Below are 27,423 nucleotides of genomic sequence, written 5' to 3'. Positions count from 1 at the left end.
ATTTTTTAAGATTAATGTGGATGGAGGTTTTTTTGTTTGTTTTTTTAACCAATGATAGACAGACACTGGCAACTGTGTGTATATATAAAATGCCAAGCTTTTTTCACTGAGGTCTTTTTATCTCCGTCATTTTTTTTCTAGTATCTTTATGATCAGGTGTCCTCCTGCTCCACATATTCAATTGATGGAATTTGTAATTTTGATATATGATGGATTGTACTCACCTGTCTCTAATTTGTGATTGATTTCAATTACCCCAATATTGACTGGATGAATGTTATCAGAAAACGCTAGGGAGGTAAAATTCCTAGACGGAATAAATGACTGCTTCTTGGAGCAATTGGTCCAGGAACCAACAAGAGGGGAAATATTTTAGATTTAGTCCTTAGTGGAACGCGGGGCATAATACAAGAACTAATAGTATTGGGTCTGCTGGAAAACAGTGATCATAGCATGATCAAATTTGAACTATCTGGCGTAAAGTCACAAAGGAATTATTAGGAAAGGGATGGAAAATAAGACCAAGAATACTGCAATGTAATGTGTTGCTCCATGGTGTGACCTCACCTTGAGAATTGTGTTCAGTTCTGGTCGCTGTATCTTATAAAAGATATGGTTAAATTAGAAAAGATTCAAGGAAGAGCAACCAAGTTGATAAAGGGGATGGAACTCCTCTCATGAGGAAAGGCTAAAGAGGTTAGGGCTCTTCAGCTTGGAAAAGAGACGGCCGAGGGGAGATATGACTGAGGTCGACAAAATTCTGAGTGGTGTAGAAGGGTAAAAATGAATCTTTTTTTTTTTTTAATTCTTTCAAAAAGTATAAAGACTAGGGGACACTCAAGGAAGTTACATGGAACTACTTTTAAAACAAATATGTGGAAATATTTTTTCACTCAAAAGAGTAGTTAAGCACTGGAACTCATTGCCAGGGCGTGGTAACAGCGGTTAATGTATCTGGGTTTTAAATGTTTGGACAAGTTCCTGAAGGAAAAGTCCATAGTCTGCTATTGCCTAGACATGGGGAAGCCATTGCTTTCCCTGGGATTGCTAGCATGGAATTTTGTTACAATTTGGGTTTCTGCTAGGTACTTGTAACCTGGATTAGCCACTGTTGGAAACAGGATACTGGGGTAGATGGACCATTAGTCTGACCCAGTATGGCTATTCTTTTACCTCCTAAAGAGAGTTAGAAGAACCCTATGGTTCTGTGGAACCCAATTTGAAAATCACTAGGCTAGGGAGCTGGATTGCCTGTTTGAGTGATCCACCTCCTTCTGGAAAGGCAGATCTGGAAGATCTAGAAAATGCAATAGAGCAAATTTGCAATCTAAAGAGTAACCAGTCACCAGGACTACCGTAGATAGAATTCACCCCAGACTTCTGGAAGAACTCAAATATAAAGTGGGTAACCTGTTCCTTGTAATCTGAAACCTGTCATTTAAAATCAGCCATATTACATGAGGACTGTAGGGTGGCCTGTTTAATGCCAGTTTTTGAAAAGAACTCTGTGGTTATCTGGGGAGCTATAGTCGAATGAGCTTGATGTGATTTCACTCAAAAGGAAAGAATCTATTCTTAAAAACAAAGTTGCTGACCATATAGACACAGATAAACGGAAATGAGTCAGCATGGTTTTTAGAAAAGGGAAGTTTTGCTTTTCAAATGTATTAGATTTTATTGAAGGTTTAAACAAACGTGGATAAAAGTGAGCCAGTTAATATGGTATGTTTGGATTTTCAGAAGGTATGTAGCAAAGTCCCCTGTGAGAGACTCCTCAGTAGAGTTACCATACATTCTTTTTTAAGAGGACATGTCTTCCTTTTGGTCTTCTTCAGATATACTCCAGGCTTTTTAATTTTTAGGAAATGTCCTCTTTTTATTTTATGTGCCTATGACCAACCCATCTACCCACATAAGGAGAGAAACCATCTCTGGCCTATTAGTCAGTCTGGACACATGGGAGTTCTAAAGGGCGAGAAAGGCATTGCTGATCTCTTTGTTTCCCTGCTGGTTGAATCTGTCAAAGGAATTTTGTTTGTGCTGCACAATTTTAAGCATATGTCATACAAAGACTTTCACATGTATCTCGAAGCCAGCCAAAGTTGTTGAGGGATATCCTCTCATCTGATAAATATGCTTGGGCTCAGACTTGGTCAAACTGAAGTTTTTGAAAAGTTGGTTATTGTCTACTTTGGTACTGTATAGAGGCTCATTTTTGAAAGAGAAAAATGTTTTAAAAAAGTGTCATAAAGCAGCATTTGGACGAAAATGTTCTCAAAATGTCCAATTGGTATTTTTGAAACCAGTTTTGCAAACATCTATCTATGCATTTCACCTGCAGTACATTCAGATCACAAGGGGGTGTGTCAAAGGCATTTTGAAAGCCTAACATTTGGGCGTTTTACAGCCATAGTGGAACAAAACAAAAAACAAATCTAAACGCTTTGGTCTAGACCTGTTTTTAGAACGAATAAGGCACTGACCCCCTCCATCCCCCCCCCCCCCCCCCCCAATGTGAATAAAAATAGTACTTACCAGCCTGTATGACATCCTTATATGTTACAGCTAGGTCTATTAGAGCAGCATGTCCGTCGCTGTTTAATGTGTGTTCATTAACTAAAAGCCATCTACACATTTGCAGCAATTAAATATTTGTTTAGCAAAAGTAGCAACCACTTTTATTTTTTGTGTCCTTTTTTTGTCGTTGTATTATATTTCTCATGCAATGCCAGATATCTTCTGCTAGGATTTATAACTTACCCCTTCCCAGCCCTGCCCCTAGGAACGCCTCTGCACAGTCTGTGCAAACTTGTGTGCAAAATGTACTAGCATATAAGGAGATCAGTTTTACAAAAGATTATACAATACTGTTTTACCCATGGAAATGCCTTTTAAAATTGCCTTCATATTTATATAAAGCAATTTACACTGCCTGGGCCTTTGAGGGTTGACAGCATATAAATACAACGGGATTTGGCTTTGAACTTCTGAAGCTTATTGACACAGATGGTGGCATGAAAAGAGGGTCAAATACTCATTGTTTTATTTACTGAAGTTATGTGGTGGCCGTTGATCCTCTTAGATTTGTAGAAATAAAGGATAACAAATAGGCTGTAGGACAGGCAATACTTTTTTTTTTTACTGGAGTAGCTTAACATTCATGACTCATCCATGTATGTGAAAAGTTTGTAAATAGAATGTTGGATCTGATGCATGAAGCTCTTCTTCAAAGACTGTCACACAGATCACTCTTTGGGAAGTCTTGTCATCATTTGGATAATGGTGAATGGGAAACTAAAGTACAACTTTCTTGTATTCCAGAGTTGGCATAAATAAATTTCCACTTATTGTTTGGGTGGTAGAAAGCTTCCATTGTACTTAATTTCTATAAAAGCATTTGAAGAGCTGGCCTTTTCTGAACAAATATACAGTGTTTTAATGGCTTTCCACGAGCAATGGATCCTTTGTGTTCTGTAAAGATGAAAATTGTCGTAAACTGATTTTCACTGTAATTTCAGAAACCAAGCTGCATGCTTTCTTGCTTCTCCTCCCCCAGAAGACTGACAATGGAGCGTGCATAGCTACTGAGCCTGGACAACATACAGCAAATATGTACACATGCCTGCTTCACAGGAGGAAGAAATCAAAAGTCACTAGCTGAGGAGGGTAGCAAATGCAGCCACAGTCACTACTAATGAAAGAGGCCAGGGTCATTGCTTGAGCTACCTTAGCAATGTCCAGAGTTGCCATTGACAGTGAAGGCAATAGAAAAACACCGGGAACTGTGTCTTGCTGGGAGAAAGTGAGAAGAGGGCATTGGAGGAGGAAAGAAAAAAGGGGGTATGTTGGTGAAAGAAGGAAGGAAAAAAATTAGACACCAGCTGAGGGGGAAGAGGAGAGAGAGAAATACTAGGAAGATGGGAGCTGCTGAAGGAAAGGGAAATGGGACTTGATATACCACCTTTCTGAGGTTTTTTTGCAACTACATTCAAAGTGGTTTACATATATTCAGGTACTTACTTTGTACCAGGGGCAATGGAGGGTTAAGTGACTTGCCCAGAGTCACAAGGAGCTGCAGTGGGAATCGAACTCAGTTCCCCAGGATCAAAGTCCACTGCACTAACCACTAGGCTACTCCTGGGGAAAGAAGAGTAGAGAATGGGCAGAATAGGGAAGGGGGAAAGTGGAAGTAAGGGAGATGTTGGAAGAAGGAAAGGATTGAGAGGGGTACATAAAAAGGAACAAAGTAATTAAAACTTTTTACCTGGCCATGATTTTGAAACTTGTATGACCTTTTTAATAAAAAGATTGGGGATTCCTGCCTTAGGGATCCTAATATGCTTCATGTTGTCAATATATATGTATATTAGTAGTGTGGTTGGATCCTGCCAGCTTTCTCTAGCCACAGGACAATGTGCATTTGCGCACACCTTCTTGAGTAATGGCTTTGGAGGTATTTGGCCTGAGTGAGGAGCATGCTTGGCTGAGCTGGAGCAACTGTAGAGAAAGGAGGCCCTCGGAGGGCTTTGGGAAGTCTTTGGTGCACCAGCTTTATTCGAAGCATGACTGCTGGGTCTAGGGAGGAAGAAGGGTGGTGGAAAGAGTGGCTGCTGAGGCTTGGAGTAACTACGGGGACTGGGGTGATAGAGATTGCTATGTCTGAGAATGCGCAAGGTAGGGAAAATAGGCATGACTGCTGGGGAGGTGTATGTATTACTATATTTTCATGTGCTGGGTATTCTGATGTTTACCTGTAAAAATACCATTTTTTTCAATGATTTTCTTCAATTGTTATTCTTATTTGAAAAAAAACCCCCGATAAATTCCTGGGCAAAATAAAGCAAAACTGAAAATGAAGGTCCCTATGTAAAAGTATTATCATCCACTTTTTTAAAATAAGAGGATTAAGAAGAATGTAAGTACGAGGTGCCCCTTACAATGAGAGGAGCTCAGTGGTGGCAATGAATCAGGAGTGGGCATGCTCTGTTTTCTTCCCTACCTCCTGTATTTATTGCTCCTCTGATCAAAATAGAAGATAAATGATATCAGTTATTGGGATGAAATCTATAGTAAAGATCAGCTCTCATAAAGAAAAGGAACCATGTGTTTGGTTCAGTGTGGTTTAATTGCCTCTACCAAAAGCATTAGAAGTGCTACTGTTACTAAAAATAATTTTTAAACTCACTGTTTTAGATACTGTATAGGATTATATTATAACCAGAGGTCCTCTTGGTTTGCTATGGAACATTTTTTAAGAATTTGGGGCAATTAATGTGGCATGTTTGCATAAATTAGAAAGGATTTGAAATATTGGTGCTTATTTTAGAAGCACTGTTTGGGTTTTAGATGTTCATAAACAGGCCAGATAGACATCCGTATTCCATGGATATCTAAATCTTGATTTTACAAAGTTAGAATATGGATACCTAAAACTGGAGAATATCCATATTGCAAGGGGGCATGGTCTGGGCCTGTTTATTCCTCATTTTGGAAGGGAATGAACGTCTGTGTCCAAAAAGATGGACTTTGGCAGTTAGATCTGCTACCTGGGATGTCTAGGTGTCAAAAAAGGGCCAATTCTTAGAACACCGGTGCTAGAGGCGAATAGCGCCAGCATTAGGGTGTGCAGAATGTTCAGAGGGCACCAATGCTGGGGACAACATGCTCACCAAGATGGCCGCATGTAGCATTAAAATGTAGTCAGTCCTGGGGCAAATGAGGTCCTTAGCTTCTTGTAATGGTTCATAAGGGATGTCTCCCCCATGGTTCCAGACTACATTGACAACTTATTGGTCCCATGTAACCCTGTGTGTACTTTTGCATTCATCATAGTCTGCCCTGCTATGCCTCTCTCCAACCTCCTGTTTACAACTAGACGTTACGCAAGAAACAGTCCTAAACTCTGGAACACCTTGCCATTTGAACTTAGATTAGAATCCACATATCATGCATTAAAAAAAAACAAGTGACAACCTGCCTATTTTGACAGACTTTCCCCACCCACACTGTTGATAGCTCCACCTTTTCCCACCCCTTCCCTTCATACCACCTCTCTCCTGCACTCTGGCACACATCGTCTCAAGTAGATGGGCCTTTGGGCGCTCATATTTTGTGAACTGTTATTGATACAGTATTTTGTAAACCTCCTTACTGCACCCTTGAGTGTGACTGGTGGTATATCAAGCTACTGTAAATAGTAAAAATGTTTTCCCAACATTCACACTTACAGTAATCCAAGCTCCCTAACACTGAGTCTGGAGATTGATTTAGTACTGGCCGCTTCTGAGCCACAGTTCCCCTAATCCTATAATCTTGCATGCCTAATTCTACCCTTAGCATTCAGAATTGAACGTGCAGGTTATAGAATATCTATTTATTTATTTGTTGCCTTTATAGCCTACATTTTCCCACCTTTTTGCAGGCTCAATGTGGCTTACATATTACCGTTAACGGTCTTAGCCGATTCCGGTCTGAACAAATACATGGTTTGGATTAATTCAAAGCGATATTGTGGTAGAATGAAGTACATGTATAGTAGGTACAGTTGGGGGGAACTTAGATAGGGAGAGGGGAGGAAGAGTCATAACTTAGTTGACAAGTTAGCCGCTAATTGGCAGTATCAACCAGTTATTGGTGATTGGAGTTAATTGGCACTAATTTGCAGTTACATCCATAACTGCACTTAGTCTGGATTCTATAAACCTTAGCATGCAAATTCTGTAGTGCATAACTGCAAGAGGGTGTGGACATGGAAGGGGGTGTCAGGGCATGCCCTGCACATATGCGCTAAGGTTATAGAATACTAACAGTTACATGCATGCATTTGCACCAGCCTTTGGCATGATATAAGTGGTTGTGCCTAAAGACGAGAATGGTATGGGATTTGCGTTCTAAGACATATGACCAAAGACTTGCTGACCTGAACATGTATACCCTGGAGGAAAGGAGGAACAGGGGTGATATGATACAGACGTTCAAATACTTGAAAGGTATTAATCCGCAAAAAAATCTTTTCCGGAGATGGGAAGGCGGTAGAACGAGAGGACATGAAATGAGATTGAAGGGGGGCAGACAAAAAAGATGTCAGGAAGTATTTTTTCATGGAGAGGGTGGTGGATGCTTGGAATGCCCTCCCGCGGGAGGTGGTGGAGATGAAAACGGTAACGGAATTCAAACATGCGTGGGATATGCATAAAGGAATCCTGTGCAGCAGGAATGGATCCTCAGAAGCTTAGCTGAAATTGGGTGGCAGAGCAGGTGGGGGGAAGAGGGGTTGGTGATTGGGAGGCTAGGATAGGGGAGGGCAGACTTATACGGTCTGTACCAGAGCCGGTGATGGGAGACGGGACTGGTGGTTGGGAGGCGGGAAATACTGCTGGGCAGACTTATACGGTCTGTGCCCTGAAAAAGACAGGTACAAATTCAAGATATGAGTTTATCTTGGGCAGACTAGATGGACCATGCAGGTCTTTTTCTGCCGTCATCTACTATGTTACTATGTAAGACAGGTGCATAAATGCAAATTTACCCTAGTATACTGTAATGGCAATTAGGGGGCATAATTGCCAATATAGAATTCACACTTAGCTCACAACATCCCAATGCCTAACTTTAGGAGACCTATAAAGAATTACCTCATTGTGCCTTGGAAAGTTTCAGTCCACATATCCCTCTTATTTTCTAAAGTTTCACAGAATCGGAATCCATGGTGAGCTGGTTGTGGGTCAGATGGTGATCAGTCTGACTCTCATGAGATAGAGGCCATTTGGTCTTGGTGATCAAAGAGCTTGCACCAACTGACCATTTCACATCAATAATCTACACTAGCCTGTGTTTTTTCCTGCAATAGACTGAAGTGTATTTTTTGCTCCTGTCCTTGACCTATGAGGTGCTCTCACTCATGTAAGAAGCATTACACAGTTTGAATTGGAATCATTTGATTGGATTTCTCTGTCTGGATTGTTGACATACCAAGATTCAGGTCAAGCTTTTTTTTTTTCCAAATTAAATTTTTTATTGGTAGTAAAAAAAGGAAGGACACAGAACAACCACAAACATCCATAAGAACAAAGTAGCAAATAGAAGATCATCAAAGGTCTGTCAGTTCCTCTCAAAAGAAGAAAAGGGAAAAAAAAGAAAATACTTTTCTAGTTAAATTGCTGGAAGGGTTGGTTTAGATGGGTGGGACAAGGGAACTCATTTGTTTTTATTATTAGGGCTGTTCATTGCTAAAAGATGTATTCTGCAGCAGTGGATTGAAATTACACCACCGGACATTGGCCAATGGACCAACTGCACAGTGAGTGTGTTACCCATGTTCAAGAAGGTACCCTTTTTCTCTGAGAGTTCAATCTGTCGTAGAAGTGCACCATAGTTCTCTGGAGCCTCCTGCCAGACACAGTGCATGTCCAAGCCTTCAAGGTGTAACACGCTCACCGTGCAGTTGGTCCATTGGCCAGTGTCCGGTGGTGTAGTTTCAATCCACTGCTGCAGAATACATCTTTTAGCAACGAACAGCCCTAATAATAAAAACAAATGAGTTCCCTTGCCCCACCCATCTAAACCAACCCTTCCAGCAATTTAACTTCCCCATAATGTGTGCCCTGAATCCCGCTACAGCCCTCCAACTCTTGACAGACCTGATCCCAAAAGTGTCTAATCCATGGGCAATGTAGAAAGCTGAATGAACGTGCCATCCGTTATACTGCACTTGGGGCGATTCAGGTCAAGCTTGAATGGTAACCTGTTTGTGTGCATAGGCCTTGCTTTACTGGAAGACATGTCTAAGTTTTCCCACTCTTGTTACAGCTGTAAAGGATCCCACTGTTGTTGAGCGGACAAATTTACTGAACATGGCTAAACTGAGCATCAAAGGGTTGATTGAATCGGCTTTAAGCTTTGGCCGCACACTGGATTCAGACTATCCTCCTTTGCAGCAGTTCTTTGTTGTTATGGAGCATTGCCTTAAACATGGATTGAAAGGTAATAATTTTTACCAGTAGTTGTACTTATTTAGTCATTTTCGTATTTCTGTTGTAGAACCTGCTCACTGGAATAGATGATGGATTGTGGATTGGCACAGGCTTCCAAAGCCTGCCACCTCCGGATCACAACCCAAATTTTTGCTTCTGAGATCAGTTTGTGAATTGAGCTGTTCTTAGTCTAGTTCCCAGTGGGACAGCCTGACATCCAAATCATTAAACCCATGGTCATAGTTTGGTATGCATCTTGTCTTGGTAATATCAGAAGAGAAAGCAAAAATTTCACAGTCACAGGTACTAAATTACCTGGTCACCCTTATAGCCAGTCCCTCCAGAGGCATATTGGCAGTGGGACCTATTTCATCACTGATGTTCATGCTATGGCTGTTTTGGATTTCCAATTCTATTAATGTGGCCTCTTCTTCAAGCATAAAAATAAATCACTAAAAAAAATTATACAAGTGGTAAAGCATGTGGGCCATGGTTCATGGAATTCTTTTCAACCTCTCTGCATATTTTGTGTTGTCTCTGTGTGTGGCTGTGGCCTGGAAGGGAGTGGAGCAAGGTGGTTTCATTAAAGTGGGGTTCCCAAATATTCTATTGTTGGAAAGAATAATAAAATGAACTATTAGATGTCAGTTCCAATAGATTAATTTGACAGAGCTGGTACCTTCATAAGCCTAATGTTTAAAAATTGCAAACTGTGGGGACTTCTAAGAGCTTTACACGTAAACCTGCATTAGCCGTGTGAAGGGTTTATCATCTTTTTTTCCAAACTGCTGCAATGGCTCTCTTTTGTCTGCATTTATGGTTTTAGAAAGTTATAAATCATTTGGAGATGGTGTGAAACTCTTCCCATGTTTTTTTCAACTATATGATGGTTACATATGTGTATGTATATGATTTTTATGAATAAGTACATAAGTACTGCCATACTGGGACAGACTGAAGGTCCATCAAGCCCAGCATCCTGTTTCTAACAGTGGCCAATCCAGGTCACAAGTACCTGGCAAGATCCCAAAAAATTACAATACATTTTATGCTGCTTATCCTAGAAATAGCAAAACGTACAAACAAATATGAATGCAGTTCTTTTGTGAAGTGAAGTGGAGTCTCGTATGTTTGACACGAAAAAAGTTTTTTTCACTCAATACGTGAATGTCTAATTCGTGTATATGATTTAATCATTGACTCAGCCTCCACCAACCTTTACTAATCACTAATTTGTAACTTTTGTCAGTCCAACTCTTACAATCCGATCATAATCAACAAAAGCTTTAGCAGGTTGGTGCACTCTCAAACCCCGACAGGTCCCCGTTTCGTGTTAACTTTATCAAGGGGGAGCCACCAATTCTGTTGTACAAAGGAGAGAAAAAAGGACTGTAAATTTCTTTTTAAAAACACATTGTATAATGCATTCATTCTAAATCGCTGATGGCTCAAGTGCGTGTGTTCCATTGCTTTATTAAACTAAAGATGGTGACGGCGTCTTTTTATTACTGACAAACCGCGCCAGCTGATTAAATAACGTCATGAGTGAGCAAATCAACTTCAAAATTAAAGTCCTCACTATCCTATGGCTCAGAAAGGATAAGAGTACCCTTATATCGAAGTGCCCTGTTATAGATATGGTCATATCAGACCCACAGAAAAATTCCAAAAATGGATTTCAACTAACAGGTCAACAGAAACTCTAAAGAAAATGTTGGAACGTTTTTAAAGCATTGTGAACAAACCTTTTTTTATATATGATTAATGAATTTATTAGAAGAAATGAATTTATTAGAAAAAATGAATTTGTTAGAAAAAACAGCTCCATTGGATATATGTATTTAAACCTTTAGGCTCTATCGTATCCAATGTGAAAATCCAAAATGTTTCACGCTGTAAAATCTTTCTGTTTAGGTCACCACCTCTCTTGGACTGGATTACTTGTTCAATTGCCATACACTTCAAGTCTTCTCTGGTGTGTTTTTTGGACAACCAATGCTGAACAATAGGTGCCCCAAGATTATGAGCCATTATCCGCGAACGGTGCTCAATTAGTCTCTCATGTAAAGACCTGATTGATTTTCCAATATAGTATTTCTCACAGGGGCATTTAATATAATAAATGATGCCAACAGATCGGCATGTGGTTCTGCCCTTTAATGTGTATGTTTTACCATTGCAGGAAAAGTCTAAACCCTCAATAGTAGTGGGGCATGTTTTACAACAAGGTTTCATACACTTAAAATGCCCTGGACTAGCAATATTATTAGCTGAGGTGGCCGGCAAAACAGCAGGACTTAAAATTTCTTTAAGATTTTTAGAACGTGAAAACGCAGTTCTGATGTTGAAATCTGAAAACACAGGATGTGATTTAATAATGTCCCAGTGTCGTCTGACGTTAGCTGCTGTAGCCTCCCCTCCTGGTGTGTACCTTGTAACAAAAGTCATGATCTGCTCATCCTGTTGTGTACGTTGTGGAGATTGAAGCAACCAGTCCCTGTTGGTATGTTTGGCCCTGGTGTATGCACGTTTGATTATTTTGCGCGGATAGTTTCTCTGCAGTAATTTAGCACCAAAGGTCTCTGAATGTGCTTTGTAATCTGCATCTGTAGTACAAATACGTTTGAATCGGAGGAATTGCGAAAAGGGAAGACTCTGCCTTAATGCCTTGGGATGGCAGCTGCCATACTCCAGGAAGGTGTTTCGATCAGTACTCTTGATAAACACATTCGTGATGAATTGTTTATCAAATAAATGAATCTCCACATCTAAAAAATGGATCTTTGTTTCTGACCAAGTTAGAATAAATTGAATCCTGGAATGGCATTGATTCAACCATCGATGGAATGCCTGTAATTCTTCCACACTGCCATACCAGACTATGAAGATATCGTCGATGTAACGTCTCCAGGTACCCAACAGGTCTTTAAAAGGAGATCCTGTCAGCCATCTCTCTTCAAACCGTGCCATGTATAAGTTGGCTAAAGTTGGAGCGAATGTCGCTCCCATGGCCACTCCGGATTTTTGCATATACAGGTCGTCTTGAAAGCAAAAGAAATTATTGCATAATGCTATTTCTGCCAATTTGCACAAAACATCAGTAGGAACATGATGTGGACTGGTGCGATCCTTCAAAGTTTCTTCAATAACTCTCAACAACTCATCTTGAGGGATCATGGTATATAAAAATTTTATATCGAGGGTAGCCATTACAATGGAAGAATCCGGTAACTGTATGTTTTTCAAAATATTGAGAAAGTGTGTAGTGTCTTTGATGTACGTGGGAGTAGTTTTCACAAAATCTTGTAGAAACGTGTCAACATATTCTGATAATGGTTCAAGAAGGGAACCACGAGAGGACATAATCGGTCTCCCAGGAGGATTATGTAGGTCTTTGTGGACTTTCAGTAATATGTATAGAACTGGAATGGTCGGAAATTTCCTATTCAAATACTGGAACTCTTTTTTCGTGAGGAAACCTGCATCCTCTGCCCTTATGGTAATCTCCATTATACTTTCTTGTAGATATTTCGTAGGGTCATGATCTAGTCTGGCATAAGATGTGATATCTGCCAATTGTGAATAAATCTCTGTTGTGTATTTGGACCTGTCCAAGATTACAGTGGCACTGCCTTTGTCTGCACGTTTCAATACTATATCTGTGTTCTTCCTCAGCGATTGTAAAGCTTTATGTTCATCGTAAGTCAAATTATCATGGAAATGGCGTGACCCTTTGTTATGTAACTGGCTTACATCTCTTAAAACTAGCTGTTAGTTGAAATCAATTTTTGTAATTTTTCTGTGGGTCTGATATTACCATATCTATAACAGGGCACTTCGATATAAGGGTACTCTTATCCTTTCTGAGCCATATGATAGTGAGGACTTTAATTTTGAAGTTGATTTGCTCACTCATGACGTTATTTAATCAGCTGGCACAGTTTGTCATTAATAAAAGATGCCGTTGCCATCTTTAGTTTAATAAAGCAATGGAACACACGCACTTGAGACAGTTATCGGGTAAGCCATCAGCGATTTAGAATGAATGCATTATACAATGTGTTTTTTAAAAGAAATTTACAGTCCTTTTTTTCTCTCCTTTGTACAACAGAATTGGTGGCTCCCCCTTGATAAAGTTAACACGAAACGGGGACCTGTCGGGGTTTGAGAGTGCACCAACCTGCTAAAGCTAAGTGCTATGCACATTTTGTTGATTATGATCGGATTGTGAGAGTTGGACTGACAAAAGTTACAAATTAGTGATTAGTAAAGGATGGTGGAGGCTGAGTCAATGATTAAATCATATACACGAATTAGACATTCACGTATTGAGTGAAAAAAACTTTTTTCGTGTCAAACATATGAGACTCCACTTCACTTCACAAAAGAACTGCATTCATATTTGTTTGTACGTTTTGCGATTTTTTTTACACTCGACAGAGTGCTGGCCCAGTTTTTGTTTTGACAGTATCCTAGAAATAAGCAGTGAATTTTCCACAAGTCCATTTTAGTAATGTTCTATGGACTTTTCCTTTAGGAAGTCATCCAAACCTTTTTTAAACCCTGCTAAGCTAACTTCTTTTACTACATTCTGTGGCAACGAATTCCAGAGTTTAATTGCACGTTGAGTGAAGAAACTTTTTCTCCGATTCGTTTTAAATTTACTACTTTGTAGCTTCATCACGTGCCCCCTAGTCCTAGTATTTCTAGAAAGAGTAAACAAGCGATTCACGTCTACCCATTCCACTCCACTCATCATTTTATAGACCTCTTTCACATCTCCTCTCAGCCACCTTGTAACTCGCTTAGTTAATAGGCGGGCTATAAATGTTTAAATAAATAAATAAATAAATTGTACTGTATTGTAATTAAATAATTTCAGAAAATAGTCTGGAATCTCTTGTTGGGGGGGGGGGGGGGGGGTCTTTTACTAAGCCGCAGTAGCGTTTTTAGCTCACAGTAGAAATCAGCTGACAGCGCCGAGACACCCATTATATTCCTATGGGCGTCTTAGCATTTACCACCAGCTGATTTCTACCGGAAGCTAAAAATGCTACCTCGGCTTAATATAAGACCCCCTTTCTATCTAATACAGGGATTCTCAACCCAGTCCTTGGGACACACCCAGCCAGTCAGGTTTTCAGGATACCCACAATGAATATGCATGAGATAAATTGGCTTGCACTAGCGCCATTGTATTCAAATCTATCTTATGCATGTTCATTGTGGGTATCCTGAAAACCTGATTGGCTAGGTGTGTTCTGAGAACCCCTGATCTGACAATACCCAGACAAGAGACAGGGTGTATGATTGTGTTTGAAACCATACCTTCAGCTCACCTCGACCTTTAAACAGAGTAGTAACCTTAGGTTGTTTTTGCCTTTTGACAACATGGTGGCTGTTCTTATCTCTTAGGGCAGCTGCTTTTGTGGTAAGAGGTCAGGGCTGAGTAGGGATAATGGATTAATTTTATAATGTATAAATGTGGCTCATTTAGTCTGTCTGTCTTTTCTCTCAGTGAGCATTTTACATGTGCTGCTCCCTTTCTCCTTTAAGCTCAAATAGATACATTCCTCTCAATGTTCCTGCCAAGGTAAGTTGCAGTTAGAATCCACCCTTCTCTCTCAATTCACTCACATTCAGAATAAATCCCTGGTCATGGGACAGGCTTTTTCATGCTTGCCAACCCTGGGTCGTTCTGCAGGGGGTTTCCTAGGGGCCCCAGTGGTATTTTGGCTCCTTAACCCAGATGATTAAGCAGGCCGTGCACAGGTCCCCTCATGAGACCTAATCCTAGCCCTAACCCTCATCCTTTTGGTAGGGTGCCTTAAGTGGATTGATGGGGGCCCGTTTTGGAGACTAAACACCATAGAATGGATCTGGTCATTCTGGAGGGTCCGAGTTCTTTGGAGGGCGTGGAGAAGGACCCAGAGGTCCTCTCAAGCTCCCAGTCTCCTACGGACTCCCTGTTGGGAGCCTGTAGAAGAGCAGACCCATGGGTCCTAGCTGTTTTGTTGTGAGGAACTGTCTTGTCTTTTAGACAAGATTGTGGGCTATGTTTACGCCTACCACAGTGGGCCCCCCATTGGCCTCAAAGCATTTTTCACTCCATAAGGCCTTCATCCGCATGATGATGGTATAGTGGGAGTCCTCAGATGGTCCCCTTGGGGTGGTTGGGGCTCTTGATTGTTTCTGTGTCTTCGCTGAGGAGGTCACGAAGGCAACCGCTGTACCTCTCCAAGGGGACTTGGCTCTTAAGGAGCACCATGAAAAGAATGTGGAGCAGCAGCTCTGCCTGGCTTATGAGTGCCGCTGTCCGGACAAAGACCGGAAGTGATTTTAAGGTATGGTGGGGTGGGGGGGAGGAGGGAGAGAATTACCAAATATTTATGGGGCCAAGTCAAAAAGAGAAGGGAGGGTTGTGGTGGGAAGGAGAAGGGAGAGAAATGTAAACACACCCCCTGCCAAAAATTCCTGGCTATGCTACTGGTGCCTATACACTACCCACAAAGCCTTCCGCACAACCCAAAGCCTAGTTTTCTATGGAACACTTTCATGGAGTTAAGAGGTGGGCACAGCAGGGCAGGCTTACCTCTGTGAGAGAAGAACCCTAATCTACTACATGTATATAATAACACTGAACAGCCCTTACTGTTTCTGACTTTAATTAAATGACCTGTTTCAAGATGCTGAACCAAGCACTCTTAACATGCAGAGAAGTTAAATATAATCTGTCTTCTGTTTTTGTTTTAGTAAAAAAATCATTTTTGGGCTTCAATAAGACCATCTGGGGCCCACTGGAGATCGTGGAGAAGTTGTGCCCAGAAGCAGAAGAGATAGCAGCCAGTGTCCGTGATTTGCCTGGTCTCAAGTAGGCACAGTACCTCTGAGGATGGTATATCTGAAACAGGACGAGGGGTGGGCAGGGGGGCAAGATTCCCCAGGCCCAGTGCTAAAATTGAGGCCCCCTGCATACCTTTTAAAAACAGTACTTCTTTGCCAGCAGCAAGCATGAGCAGCCAGCAACTGATATATACTGTTCGTGCCAGCCGAACAGCTTTCCCTGTAACGCAACTTCCTGTTTCTGCATAGGCAGGAACACACCAGAGGGAAGGTTGTGGGGCCAGCGGGAGCAGTGTGTATCAGTCGCTGCCAGTGAAGAACTGTTGGTTTAAAAGGTAATTATTTCAGAAGCCACATTATTAAACCGCCCCAGCCAGCCAATGCGGGGCGCGGGCACAGCTTTGTTTCTTGGTAGCCCTGATCAGAGAATATCAATGTATGGAGAAGAAAAAGGCAGAAAGCTGAGATTGTTTTCACAAGTTTTCTTTTGCTACAATTTCACCTGCTGAAATTAATTGTAACATGGGCTTTTGTAGGGGTAATATGTGAAGCTGTAGGTTCCTCAAATAGTTCTATAAAACATTTTTTATTTAAATTGTTGCATTTTAAGAATACTTCCACTCACGCTCCCAATCCACAGTTCCTCTTAAAAGATTGTAAAGTCAAGAGGATGGCTGGAATACCTTGTTATGATTTTCTCATAGTTCTTCATTGTCTTCATTTGGGCACTTTCTAAAGAACTAAAATAACTGTATCCAGTATGTTTTAGGGTAGAGAAGAATGAAGTGAAAGTATCTTAAGGAGGCAAAGTCCTTAAAGGCCCATTACCTTTCATTCACAGCAAAATTTACACATTCCAGGTCACAAATACCTGCAAGATCCCAAAAAAGTGCAAAACATTTTATACTGCTTATCCCAGAAATAGTGGATTTTCCCCAAGTCCATTTAATAATGGTCTATGGACTTTTCCTTTAGGAGGCCGTCCAAACCTTTTTTAAACTCCACTAAGCCCACAGGTACTAAATTACCTGGTCACCTTTATAGCCAGTCCCTCCAGAGGTATATTGGCAGTGGGACCTATTTCATCACTGCTGTTCATGCTATGCCTGTTTTGGATTTCCAATTCTATTAGTGTGGCCTCTTCTACAAGCATAAAAATAAATCACTAAAAAAAATTATACAAGTGGTAAAGCATGTGGGCCATGGTTCATGGAATTCTTTTCAACCTCTCTGCATATTTTGTGTTGTCTCTGTGTTTGGCTGTGGCCTGGAAGAGAGTGGGGCAAGGTGGTTTCATTAAAGTGGGGTTCCCAAATATTCTATTGTTGGAAAGAATAATAAAATGAACTATTAGATGTCAGTTCCAATAGATTAATTTGACAGAGCTGGTACCTTCATAAGCCTAATGTTTAAAAATTGCAAACTGGGGGGACTTCTAAGAGCCTTACACGTAAACCTGCATTAGCCGTGTGACGGGTTTATCATCTTTTCCAAACTGCTGTGATGGCTCTCTTTTGTCTGCATTTAAGGTTTTAGAAAGTTATAAATCATTTGGAGATGGTGTGAAACTCTTCCCATGTTTTTTTGAACTATATGATGGTTACATATGTGTATGTATATGATTTTTATGAATAAGTACATAAATACTGCCATACTGGGACAGACCGAAGGTCCTTCAAGCCCAGCATCCTTTTTCTAACAGTGGCCAATTGTTAAATAATTTGCGTGTTCCCACCAATTATCTCAACCTCATATTCCCCCAGACTGCTCCTACACAGTCCAGGAATTAGCAAGCTCCATAATCAGAAGGACTCACTGGGATATAAGAAGATAGTTTATTACAATCTTACCAAAGGCAGTACAAGCAAATCAGGCATTCACATAGTGGAACAGCAGTTCATGACGCTTCCCTCTGAAGTTTTCCTTCTTTTTTGATACCCTTTAGACTGCCCTTTTTATACCATTCTGACCCTATTCATCCCAATGGACCCTAACTTTCTCACCAGAGCTCTTTGGCCCTTATCAGTTGATAAGAATGACTTCACATGTTCCCAAGCTCTATGTATAAACAAAATATGTTCAGGACAACATCTGTGAAGAAATGACTTCACAGGTCATTTTGCCCTCTTCAGCTCCCCCCCTCCCCTCTACTTGCACCTGACCCACTACTATCTTTCATTAGCCAAAACATCTTCGCTGATGACGTCTTGTAGGTGCCAGTCTTGCTTATTTGTTTACAGAGTAGATTCCCCCACCTCTGCTCTCAATTACCTCATTTCAGCACTTGCCACAGAGAAATGTAACTTCCTCAGCAACCCTCCAGACCGGTCAAGACGCTTGGGTTATGCATGCCTACCAGCAGAGGGAGACTGAGAACACTAACTTCAAACTGAGTACATATAACCTGTGCTAGCCCTCTATCTCCAGTATTTTCTCAGTCTCAGCAGAGGGTAGACATGCAGCCTGTGCAGCTTGTCCGGTCTGGTAGGATTTAGGTTCCGTTTTGTGAGACTAGTTAATTTTCAGTTATTTTCTGGGGATAAGTTGGTGAAAGAACAGTTAATCCCTGTGCCTGGAACTCTGTGGTGTGCAAGGGGTTGGTAGGTCCGGTGGGGCCTGCCATTGTCCCCTCTGGGGTGTCACACCCGGGTGGCCGGGTCCCTCCCCCCGACTGGCTCTCCCGTTTTGGGCAGCATTGTGCCTCGGCTGCAGTGTTAATCCTGCAGCCTTGAGTGCCTTTCAGATTATAGCAGCAGGGCTCAAATAAAGTTTAAAAAAAAAAAAAAAAGAGCACACCTCGTGTGGAGAGCTGCAGGAGCTGCACTCCGGTGTTTCCGGAGTTGTTCAGCCGGGCTGGGAGAGCTGTGCCAGTAATTAAGCGCCGGTGAGTGTTGTTTCTTTCTTTTATTTTCGCCGGTTGTAATCAGCTGTTTCTGAGGCGCGAGTATGTCGGGGAAGTTGCTTCGTTGCCGGCTGTGCGCGCGTCGGGGTGTTGACGCGGCTGGCGGTCCCTGCCGGTTTTGTGGAGAGCCCAAGGCCCTATCCCTCGCGCCACCGGTGTTAGCAGCCGAGGTTCCTTCTGCGGGATCGCAGGAGGTTTGTGCGGCTCAGTTTGGCGCTTCAGCGGCGGTCCCGATTTTGGCGGGAACCGCCGCCATCTTGGATTCGGGGCTTTTGGGCGCTGAGACAGTCGTGGGGCCGCAGTCTCTCCCGATTTCGAGTCCCGCTGGGGGGGAGGCCTCGGGCAGCATGGGGTTCCCTCCAGAGTTTGTTTGGAGTTTGTTTCAGGCTTGGAAGGCAGGCCCATCGGGTGCGGAGTCCCTTAGTCCAAGGTTGGGGGGGGCTACCGCTAAAAGACCACGAGTGGAGTGCTCTGAAGATGTAGAGGTATTTTCTCCTCCGGATTCTGAGGGCGATTTTAGCCCCCTGGAAGAGGAGGAGGGGTCGGTTGCAGGGCAGGATGGGGACCTGTCTTTGCCTGGGGAAGACCCCTCGGTGGTTAGGATTTTTCACAGGGATGAATTATCTGAACTCATTGAGCAGGTGTCTGCCACTTTAAGGTTTGATCCTGCGGCAGCTCCCATTGGGGATGGGAAGCAGGTGGATCCTTTGGTTAAGGGGATCAGGCGGGTCTCTCGCTCTTTCCCTATGAATGCGGACTTGAGAGATATGATCACGCAGGAGTGGCATTCGCCGGAGGCTCAGTGTAAGGTGGCTCGGGCTATGACCAAGCTCTATCCTCTTCCTCAGGAGAACAGAGAGTCTCTCAGGCCCCCGACGGTGGATGCCGTGGTTACGGCAGTGACTAAGGCTACTGCTATTCCAGTGGATGGGGGGGCCGCGTTGCGGGACCCTCAGGATAGGAAATTGGAGACCTTCCTAAAGCGGAGTTTTGATCTGTCTGCCTTGGCGCTGCAGGCGTCTGTTTGTGGAGGTCTGGTGGCTCGGGCTTGTTTTCGCTGGGCTGAGAGGCTCCTGGATAGCCCACAGGCTGATAGGGCTTCTCTTGTTCAAGATCTGGCCAAGTTGGAGATGGGGTCGTCGTTCTTGGCGGATGCACTGTACGATTTGTTGAGGGCCTCTGCCAAGAACATGACCTTTGCGGTGGCGGCTCGGCGGGCCCTGTGGTTGCGGGGCTGGGTGGCCGATGCCGCCTCCAAGACTAAACTTTGTTCCCTTCCTTTTAGAGGCTCTTTGCTTTTCGGGGAGGAATTGGATAAGTTGGTGAAGGGTCTTGGTGATGCTAAGGCCCCTCGGCTTCCTGAGCTTCGTCCCAAGGTGTCTAAGGGGGCAGCAGGGCGGGGGTGTTTTCAGGAGGCTCGGCGGTATTGGCCCGGTAGGTCTTCTGGGGGGACTAGGGGTCGGTTTTTCCAGAGAACCCAGTCCTTTCGAGGTGGCCGTCGCGGGGGGCGAGGCTCCTCTTCGGGAGCGTCCGGTACGTCCCGTGTGTCTCAATGATGGTTTGGGGACCCAGCCTCTGGTTCGCGTGGGGGCTCGCTTACGCTTGTTTTACCAGAGGTGGGTCCAGATCATGTCAGACCAGTGGGTACTGCAGATAGTGCGAGACGGGTACGCCCTAGAATTCGACAGTCCCCTCTCCGATTTCTTTCTCGTGTCTCCCTGTCATTCAAGATGCAAGGCAAGAGCAGTACGGGCCACTCTGTCGCGTCTAATCGGTTTAGGGGCGGTGGTACCTGTTCCCATGTTAGAAAGAGGTACGGGCTGTTACTCCATTTACTTCGTGGTGCCCAAGAAGGAAGAGGGTGCCTTCTGGCCCATTTTAGACCTCAAGAAGGTCAATGCGGCTCTAAAGGTTCCCTCCTTTCGGATGGAGACATTACGCTCAGTTATTGTAGCGGTGCAAGAAGGAGAGTTTCTGACGTCTCTAGACCTGACAGAGGCTTACTTACACATTCCCATTCTAGAGGCGCACCAGCGTTTTCTTCGCTTTGTGGTCTTAGGGAGACATTTTCAGTTTTGTGCGCTTCCATTCGGCCTGGCGACTGAGCCTCGCACCTTCTCCAAGGTGATGGTGGTGGTGGCGGCGGCGCTACGCTTGCAGGGCATTTTGGTTCATCCGTATCTGGACGACTGGTTGATTCGGGCCAAATCAAGGTCAGAGAGCGAGGAGGCCACCGGCCGTGTGGTGACCTTCTTGCAGTCGCTCGGTTGGGTGGTCAATCTGGCAAAGTGTCACCTGGTGCCTTCCCAGTCCCTGGAGTATCTGGGAGTTCGCTTCGACACGAAGAAGGGCCGGGTGTTTTTGACAGCGCCTCGCATCTCCAAGCTGCAGGGGCAGATCCGTCGGCTCCGAGCGCAGAGAGCGCCTTCGGCTCGGGCGTATCTTCAGGTGTTGGGTCTGATGGCAGCAACAATAGAGGTGGTTCCTTGGGCCAGGGCCCATATGAGAGAATTACAGAGAGCTTTGTTGTCTCGTTGGTCCCCTCAGTCTCAGGACCTGGAGGAGAGTTTCCCTCTGCCGGGGGTGGCCCTTCGCAGCCTTCGCTGGTGGCTCCACTCTCCGAATCTAGCGAAGGGCATGCCGCTGGACACTCCCAATTGGACGGTGCTGACCACGGATGTGAGTCTCTCGGGCTGGGGAGCGCATTGCCTGGGTCAGGTAGCCCAAGGACGTTGGACGTCGGAGGAAGCATCTTGGTCCATCAATCGCCTGGAGACTCGAGCAATTCGGTTGGCTCTTCGGTCCTTTCTCAGCCTGTTAGAAGGCAAGGCAGTCAGGGTTCTTTCCGACAATGCCACGGCCGTCGCATATGTAAATCGGCAGGGGGGAACGAAGAGCCAAGCATTAGCTGTGGAGGCGACGGAGTTAATGTTGTGGGCAGAAGCTCATCTTCAGGGTCTCTCGGCAGGCCACGTGGCAGGGGTGGACAACGTGAGCGCGGATTTTCTAAGCAGGCACACGTTAGACCCCGGGGAGTGGTCCCTCCATCCCTCGGTGTTCAATCAACTGGTGTTGGAATGGGGTCGGCCGGTGCTGGATCTCATGGCATCGGCCGACAACGCTCAGGTCTCTCGCTTCTTCAGTCGTTGAAGAGATCCTCGGGCCGAGGGCATCGACGCGTTAGTGCTCCTGTGGCCGATTCAACAGTTGCTCTATGTATTTCCGCCGTGGCCTCTGGTGGGCCGCGTGGTGCAGCGGATCGGGCGCCATGCAGGGCTAGTGGTTCTGATTGCGCCCAATTGGCCTCGACGTCCGTGGTACAGAGACCTGGTTCGGTTATTAGTGCAGGCTCCGATTCCGTTGGGGCCCAGGGTGAGATTGGTTCAGGGGCCGATCGAGATGGCCGACCCTGCTCCATTCTCGCTTACGGCCTGGCTCTTGAGAGGCTCAGATTAAGGAAGAAAGGTTTTTCAGCCAGGGTAATTGATACCATGTTGCGTTCTCGTAAGAGGTCTACTTCTTTGGCTTATGTGCGGGTGTGGCGCATTTTTGAGAACTGGTGTCAAGAGCGGGATTATGTTCCGCTACGTGTTTCGATCGCAGAAGTTTTGGAGTTCCTGCAGGACGGTCTTGACAGGGGGCTCTCGCTCTCTTCCCTGAAAGTGCAGGTTTCAGCGTTGTCTTGTTTCCGTGGAAAGATTCAGGGGATTTCCTTGGCGGCTTCGCCGGACGTGGGGCGGTTCTTGAAAGCTGTCAAGTTGCTTCGTCCGCCTCGTCGGCCGACGGTTCCGCCCTGGGATTTGAATTTGGTCTTGGAGGCTCTGGTAGGCCCTCCGTTTGAACCGTTGGCTTCCATCTCGTGTAAAGATCTTACTTTAAAGACAGTGTTTCTGGTGGCCATTACTTCGGCGCGTAGAATTTCGGAGCTACAGGCTTTGTCTTGTAGAGAGCCTTTTCTCTCCTTGGCTAAGGAGAAAGTGACTTTGCGGACAGTTCCTTCGTTTGTTCCTAAGGTGGTATCCTCCTTTCATGTAAATCAGATGATTTCGTTACCAGTGTTGGGGGATAGGTCTGGTGATCTCTCTCAACGGCGTTTGGCTAAGTTGGATGTTCGACGCATTTTGCGGTCGTATTTGAGCAGAACGCAGGACTTCCGAGCGTCCAATCGTTTGTTCATTTTATTTGGAGGTCCCAGAAAGGGGGAAGTGGCTTCCAAGGCTACGCTGGCTAGATGGTTGAAGGAGACTATTGCCTCGGCGTATTTGTTGAAGCGTCGGGCAGTTCCCTCGGTACTAAAGGCACACTCTACTCGGGGGGTAACCGCCTCTTGGGCGGAAAGTAGTTTTATTCCTCCGCAGGACATTTGTAAGGCGGCGGCGTGGTCGTCCATTCATTCTTTTGTAAAGCATTATAGAATTGATGTGCAGGCAAAAGAGGATGCTCGGTTTGGAGCGGCTGTGTTGTCTTCTGCTTTTCGTGGGTCCCACCCTTAATGTGTCTACTGCTTTGGTACTTCCCAAGCGTCTTGACCGGTCTGGAGGGTTGCTGAGGAAGGTGAAATTAGGCCTTACCTGCTAATTTTCTTTCCTCTAGACCCTCCAGACCGGTCAAGAGCCCGCCCTGTCTCTTAGCAGAAGTATTTTTCAGCCGTGTCAATTATCAGAAGTATTTTGAGCCGTGTTCTGCTATGTCTGTTCATTTTATATTCAGTATGGTCGGAGAACTTTCTTTGACTCTAATATTCTGCAGAGTGGGACGCCTGGGCGTTTCATCTGTTTAAGCACACTGTTGGTGTTTACCTATTAGTTTTCCAGGTACAGGGGTTCTATTAGTTTCAGAGTTACTGTTCCAGGGATTTGTTTCTCTGCTTTGCTAAGTGTATACTGGAGATAGAGGGCTAGCACAGGTTATATGTACTCAGTTTGAAGTTAGTGTTCTCAGTCTCCCTCTGCTGGTAGGCATGCATAACCCAAGCGTCTTGACCGGTCTGGAGGGTCTAGAGGAAAGAAAATTAGCAGGTAAGGCCTAATTTCACCTTGTGTCAGAAGTGATCTTTAATTTTTACAGGCCTAGCTTTTAGCCTGAGCCATTGACCTGTATTTCAAGCAGGTGACAGCATATTTCTACACAATCCAGGTCACAAGTACCTGGCAAGATCCCAAAAAAGTACAATACATTTTATGCTGCTTATCCTAGAAATAAGCAGTGGATTTTCCCCAAGTCCATTTAATAATGGTCCATGGACTGTTCCTTTAGGAAGCCATCCAAACCTTTTTTAAACTCCGCTAAGCTAACTGCCTTTACCACATTCTCTGGCAATGAATTCCAGAGTTTAATTACACGTTGAGTGAAAAAAAGTTTCTCCGATACGTTTTAAATTTACTACATTGTAGCTTCATCGCGTGCCCCCTAGTCCTAGTATTTTTGGAAAGCATAAACAGATGCTTCACATCTACCCGTTCAACTCCACTCATTATTTTATAGAATTCTATCATATCTCCCCTCAGCCGCCTTTTCTCCAAGCTGAAGAGCCCTAGCCACTTTAGCCTTTCCTTTGAATAACTTTATGTCATCAGCAAATTTAATTACCTCACTAGTTACTCCCATCTCTAGACTATTTATAAATATGTTAAAAAGCAGCAGTCCCAGCACAGACCCCTGGGGAGCCTCACTAACTACCCTTCTCCATTGAGAATACTGACCATTTAACCCTACTCTCTGTTTTCTTTTAACCAGTTTTTAATCCACAATAGAACACTACCTCTTATCCCATGACTCTCCAGTTTCCTCTGGAGTCTTTCATGAGGTACTTTGTCAAACGCCTTCTGAAAATCCAGGTACACAGTCAGGCTTATTTTCAAAAGAGAAGGGCGCCCATCTTTCGACACAAATCGGGAGATGGACGTCCTTCTCTCAGGGTCGCCCAAATCGGCATAATCGAAAGCCGATTTTGGGTGTCTCCAACAGCTTCCTGTCGCGGGGACGACCAAAGTTCCCGGGGGCGTGTCGGAGGCGTAGCGAAGGCGAGCCTGGGGCGTGCCAAACAGATGTGCGTCCTCGAGCAATAATGGAAAAAAGAAGGGCATCCCTGACAAGCACTTAGGCGACTTTACTTGGTCCATTTTTTCTTACGACCAAGCCTCAAATAGGTGCGTGAACTGACCAGATGACCACCGGAGGGAATCGGGGATGACCTCCCCTGACTCCCCTAGTGGTGACTAGCCCCCTCTCACTCTGAAAAAAACAACTTTAAAAACTATTTTTGCCAGCCTGAAATGTTATACTCGGGTCCATCGCAGCAGTATGCAGGTCCCTGGGAGGGGAAGTATGTGTGTGTCAGCGGAGGCATAGCGAAAGCGTGGACGTCCTTCTTTCAAACATTTTGAACGTCCTGAACTGCCCCCCCCCCCAACACACACACACACACACACACAGGGACACCAAATTTCAAGGGAGTGGAGTGGAGGAGTAGCCTAGTGGTTAAAGCACTGGTCTTGCAATCCAGAGGTGGCTAGTTCAAATCCTACTGCTGCTACTTGTGATCCAAAATCCAAATAATTAAAGGGGGTGTTGGATACATAGCAGCAGGCATGGACGTCCTTCTCACAGAAACATCCACATTTTGGACGTCCTCCAACTGCCATTGCAGGGACGAAGGCATAGCAAAGGACGTCCTTCACCCATACTCTTAAAAAAAAAAAAAAGACGTCCCTGACGAGCACTTGGATGTTTTCACCTGGACTTGTATTTTTTTAAGGTTGTAGACAGCTATTATACACGCAGCTTGTCTGCATGTATGAAGCCATCTTTGGCATTCGCAGAGCATCCACGCATAATGCTTGGCTGCTCTGCACTGGCTTCCCCTCCTTAGCAAGGAAATCGTGGGCAAATGAGCTAACAGTGAGCAGCTCATTTGCATTAGATTTCCTTCATGCATGCCCGTTCCTTTCCAAATCGCTACGGGATCGGTAAGGGAAGGGCTTTTTCCATTCAGTTAGTGCATCAGTTCACCGCAGTGCCCTCTAGGGTGCCCGGTTGGTGTCCTGGCATGTGAGGGGGACCAGTGCACTACGAATGCTGGCTCCTCCCACAACCAAATGAGTTGGATTTAGTCGTTTTTGAGATGGGCGTCCTCGGTTTCCATTATGACTGAAAACCGGGGACGACCATCTCTAAGGTCGACCATCTCAACATTTAGGTCGACCATCTCTAAGGTCGAACTAAATGTTGAGATTTGGACGTCTCCAACCGTATTATCGAAACGAAAGATGGACACCCATCTTGTTTCGATAATACGGGTTTCCCCGCCCCTTCGCGGGGACGTCCTGCGAGGACGCCCTCAGGAAAACTTGGGCGCCCTGTTCGATTATGCCCCTCAATGTCAACCGGCTCACCTTTATCCACATGTTTGTTCACCCCTTCAAAGAAATGTAGTAGATTGGTGAGGCAAGATTTCCCTTCACTAAATCCATGTTGACTTTGTCTCATTAATCCATGCTTTTGAATATGCTCTGTAATTTTGTTCTTAATAATAGTCTACCATTTTGCCCGGCACCAATATCAGATTCACCGGTCTATAATTTCCCGGATCTCCTCTGGAACCTTTTTTAAAAATCGGTGTTACATTGGCCACCCTCCAATCTTCCAGTACCACGCTCGATTTTAAGGATAAATAACATATTACTAACAATAGCGCCACAAGCTCATTTTTCAGTTCTATCAGTACTCTGGGACAAATACCATCCGGTTCAGGAGATTTGCTACTCTTCAGTTTGTAGAACTGCCCCATTACATCCTCCAGGTTTATAGAGAGTTCATTAAGTTTCTCCAACTCGTCAGCTTCGAATACCATTTCCGGCACCAGTATCCCACCCAAATCTTCCTCGGTGAAGACTGAAGCAAAGAATTCATTTAATCTCTCCGCTACAGCTTTGTCTTCCCCGATCGCCCCTTTTACTCCTCAGTCATCTAGCGGTCCAACCGATTCTTTTGCCGGCTTCCTGCTTTTAACATACCTAAAATAATTTTTACTATGTGTTTTTGCCTCCAATGCAGTCTTTTTTCGAAGTCCCTCATAGCCTTCCTTATCAGCGCTTTGCATTTAACTTGACATTCCTTATGCTGTTTCTTATTATTTTCAGTCGGTTCCTTGTTCCATTTTCTGAAGGATTTTCTTCTCTAATAGCTTCCTTCACCTCACTTTTTAACCACGCCGTCTGTCGTTTGGTCTTCGATCCTCCTTTTTTAATTCGCGGAATATATTTGGCCTGGGCTTCCAGGATGGTGTTTTTGAACAGCATCCACGCCCGATGTAAATTTTTGACCCTAGTGGTTAGTGCAGTGGACTTTGATCCTGGGGAACTGAGTTCAATTCCCACTGCAGCTCCTTGTGACTCTGGGCAAGTCACTTAACCCTCCATTGCCCCTGGTACAAAATAAGTATCTGAATATATGTAAACTGCTTTGAATGTAATTGCAAAAACCTCAGAAAGGCGATATATCAAGTCCCATTTCCCTTTCCCTCTAAGTTTTTTTTTTCACCATTCTTCTCATTTTATCATAGTCTCCTTTTTTAAAGTTAAACACCAATGTATTTGATTTCCTATGTGTACTTACTTCAAAGCTAATATCAAATCCGATCCATATTATGATCACTGTTATCAAGCGGCCCCTGCACTATTACCTCCCGCACCAGATCATGTGCTC

General features: G+C 44.2%; 1 protein-coding gene across 4 annotated transcripts in view; it reads left to right on the top strand.

Annotated features, from left to right (window-relative positions):
* RUFY2 (RUN and FYVE domain containing 2) overlaps positions 1-27,423 on the top strand; it is a 126,627-nt gene that overhangs the window by 3,590 nt on the left and 95,614 nt on the right. For 3 of the 4 annotated variants that reach the window (XM_030203146.1, XM_030203144.1, XM_030203147.1), the window contains exons 2-3: positions 8,809-8,982; positions 15,726-15,843. In XM_030203146.1, the coding sequence (XP_030059006.1) occupies positions 8,809-8,982; positions 15,726-15,843 (292 nt within the window). Of the gene's footprint in view, positions 1-6,499; positions 6,535-8,808; positions 8,983-15,725; positions 15,844-27,423 lie in introns of those variants that run through there. The other variant, XM_030203145.1, reaches the window with a different exon arrangement.

Source organism: Microcaecilia unicolor, chromosome 5, assembly GCF_901765095.1.
Source record: "Microcaecilia unicolor chromosome 5, aMicUni1.1, whole genome shotgun sequence".
NCBI classification, from domain to species: domain Eukaryota; kingdom Metazoa; phylum Chordata; class Amphibia; order Gymnophiona; family Siphonopidae; genus Microcaecilia; species Microcaecilia unicolor.
Note: the sequence above shows the minus strand (reverse complement) of the source record. Positions and strands in the feature narration are given on the sequence as shown.